General features: G+C 31.9%; 1 protein-coding gene across 1 annotated transcript; it reads left to right on the forward strand.

Moving 5' to 3' along the window:
- The first annotated feature begins 394 nt into the window (after positions 1–394).
- On the forward strand, positions 395–796 carry LOC112504735. The gene has a single exon (XM_025108672.1). The coding sequence runs from the start codon at positions 395–397 to the stop codon at positions 794–796; it is 402 nt and encodes a 133-aa protein (XP_024964440.1).
- The last annotated feature ends 1,798 nt before the right edge of the window (positions 797–2,594 follow it).

The following is a 2,594-nucleotide window of genomic DNA, read 5'->3' on the forward strand; positions in this document are numbered from 1 at the left end:
TCCTTACTAAATTTATTTTGACTATTTAGCTTTAATGTAGGGAGCAATTGGAGCCTTGGATGGAACTTTAATACATGCTATCGTCCCTATTCAAGAGCAACATTTATATAGAGGACGAGGAAAGGGTGAACGTTATCAAAATGTTTTAGCAATTTGTGATTTCAACATGGTTTTCACATTTGTTGTTGCCTGATGGGAAGGAATTGCGCATGATTCTAGAATTTTGTCTGAAGCTTTAACAGATGGTGATATTGGATTTCTATTTCCTCCTTCAGGTATACTATTGATTTTACAGGTAATATATATGCTATATTCATTTGAACAAACATTTTATTTATTGTTTTCAGATAAATATTACCTATGTGATGCTGCATATACAAATACTCGAGGATTTATGGCGCCGTATCGTAATGTTAGATATTGGCTCAGAGACTTTCGTCGTCGACGAGCAATGAACAAGTATGAAAAGTTTAATCATTCTCATGCAAAACTTAGAAATGTTATTGAACGCTCTTATGGCGTCCTGAAAGCACGTTTTTCAATATTGAAAAGAATGGCACCATTTACATTTGAGGTTCAAAGAGACGTTGTTATTGCATGTTTTGCGGTTCACAACTTCATACGGAAGGAAGGTTTAAGTGATGAGCTATTCTCTGAGTATGATCAAACCAGCGAACAAGAGAACGATGGCGMRGATGAGRCTGAAGAGATTCAATCGCATGGGAGTGYCGCTGACCAAACATATATGGYTAGTTTAAGAGAAGAAATTGCGACACAATTACAAAATGAATATTGATTGTAGTTGTTATGAGATTTTATTCGTGTTTTCTATTGTGTGTTGAATCAATTGACGTATTTCAATTGAATTTTTGAATGTGTTAAAAATATATGGCAATTTACAAATGGTTTAAATGATTGGATATTTCAGTTAAATTTAATTGAAATGAATTGATTCAGATTTCAGACTTCAGCACCATCTGTCAGTTTACAAAAACAAACAGTCTTATTGATTCAGATTTCAGATTTCAGATTTCAGATTTCAGATGTAAAAACAAACAGTCTGACTGATTCAGATTTCAGATTTCAGACATAAAAACAAACAGTCTGACTGATTCAGATTTCAGACTTCAGCACCACCTCTTAAAATTCAGAAGTGAATTCAGATTTCAGACTTCAGCACCACCTCTTAAAATTCAAAAGTGAATTCAGACTTCAGACTTCAGCACCTCTTAAAAAACAAACGCCACCTAACTGTTATCGAGCAATGAACACCAAGTTTTCAACCACAACAACAATCAAGTGGCTCTTTAAACCAACAATCTCAATTTCAACCTAACCAAACATCTTTTTCAAAATAAGCCAAATCAACCAGTTTCTGATTTCATAACTTGATGTTAGGAACCATTTACAACTTGATGTTGTTTAAGATATAATTTCCCCAATAATGTTGATGTACATCACACCTTTAAGCTCAACTGGAAAGCATGTTCGTCACAAGCGGTTTGATAGCACCAAAATTTGAACCCGAAGAAAATGAGATTTCCATTACATCCCCTGAGCTTTAATGAGAGTATAACAACCCAAGTGACAAGTACTATGACAATATATAGTGTTGAAAAAAGTTGGAAATCCTAGCTTTTCAATACATCTTTTAAGCTTTCCACTGCGTTTTGGGGTACATAGGAAAAAATAATTTGATTATCGACAAGCCAACGTTCCCAAATTCATGTACAAGACACCATTGTCATATAAATTAGAACATTGCAGAGCTTTGAGGCTAGCGAGATAGGAATCAAACCGTGATGTATTTAGGTAAAGTTATCCTGACACTTTTTTAGAACTGAAGTGCATCACCCAATGCATCTGACTTTCTATCGTGATTTTCAATTTAAAGAATCTCAAACCTAATATAGGGGTATTTGGGATTGCTTATAAAAACAACTTATTGACTTATTCGGGTGTGACACCGGTAATAAGCACTTTTGAGTGTTTGGATAAACAGTTTATACCGATGCCAAAACAATAATAAGGAGTTTTTAAAAAGTTAAACAATTCTAAACATTTAAGGGAAAAGTTTAAAAAAACTCAATGGACTTTAGTGTTTGGAATGATTAAGTCATTGGACAATTTTTTGGAACAAATAAATCATTGGACATTCCAAAACCTGTTAAACAACTCCTTGGACTTTCTAAAACCTGTTATATACATTCTTATGACCTATAAAACTATAAGAAAAGTCTAAAAAAAACTCAATGGACTTTACTGTTTGGAATGATTAAGTCATTGTACAATTTTTTTTTGAACAAATAAGTTCCTGAACATCCCAAAACATGTTAAACAACTTTTTGGACTTTCTAAAACCTGTTATATATATTCTTATGACCTATGAAACTAATTAACGTAATAAAATAATGAAAAAAAGGCAATGAACATTCATATTTTGAGCGATAAATCCCCTAAACATTTTTTAACCCAAAAAATACTTACATTATATAAAATAAAACAAATATACCAAAAAACTACTTACATATAAAAAAGATTATTAATAAAATTTATTTTAATTAAAAATAAAAGATATTATGTCAGTGATTTTT

This window comes from Cynara cardunculus, unplaced genomic scaffold (assembly GCF_001531365.2).
Source record: "Cynara cardunculus var. scolymus isolate 2C unplaced genomic scaffold, CcrdV1 Un_Scaffold_6691, whole genome shotgun sequence".
Classification (NCBI taxonomy): Eukaryota; Viridiplantae; Streptophyta; class Magnoliopsida; order Asterales; family Asteraceae; genus Cynara; species Cynara cardunculus.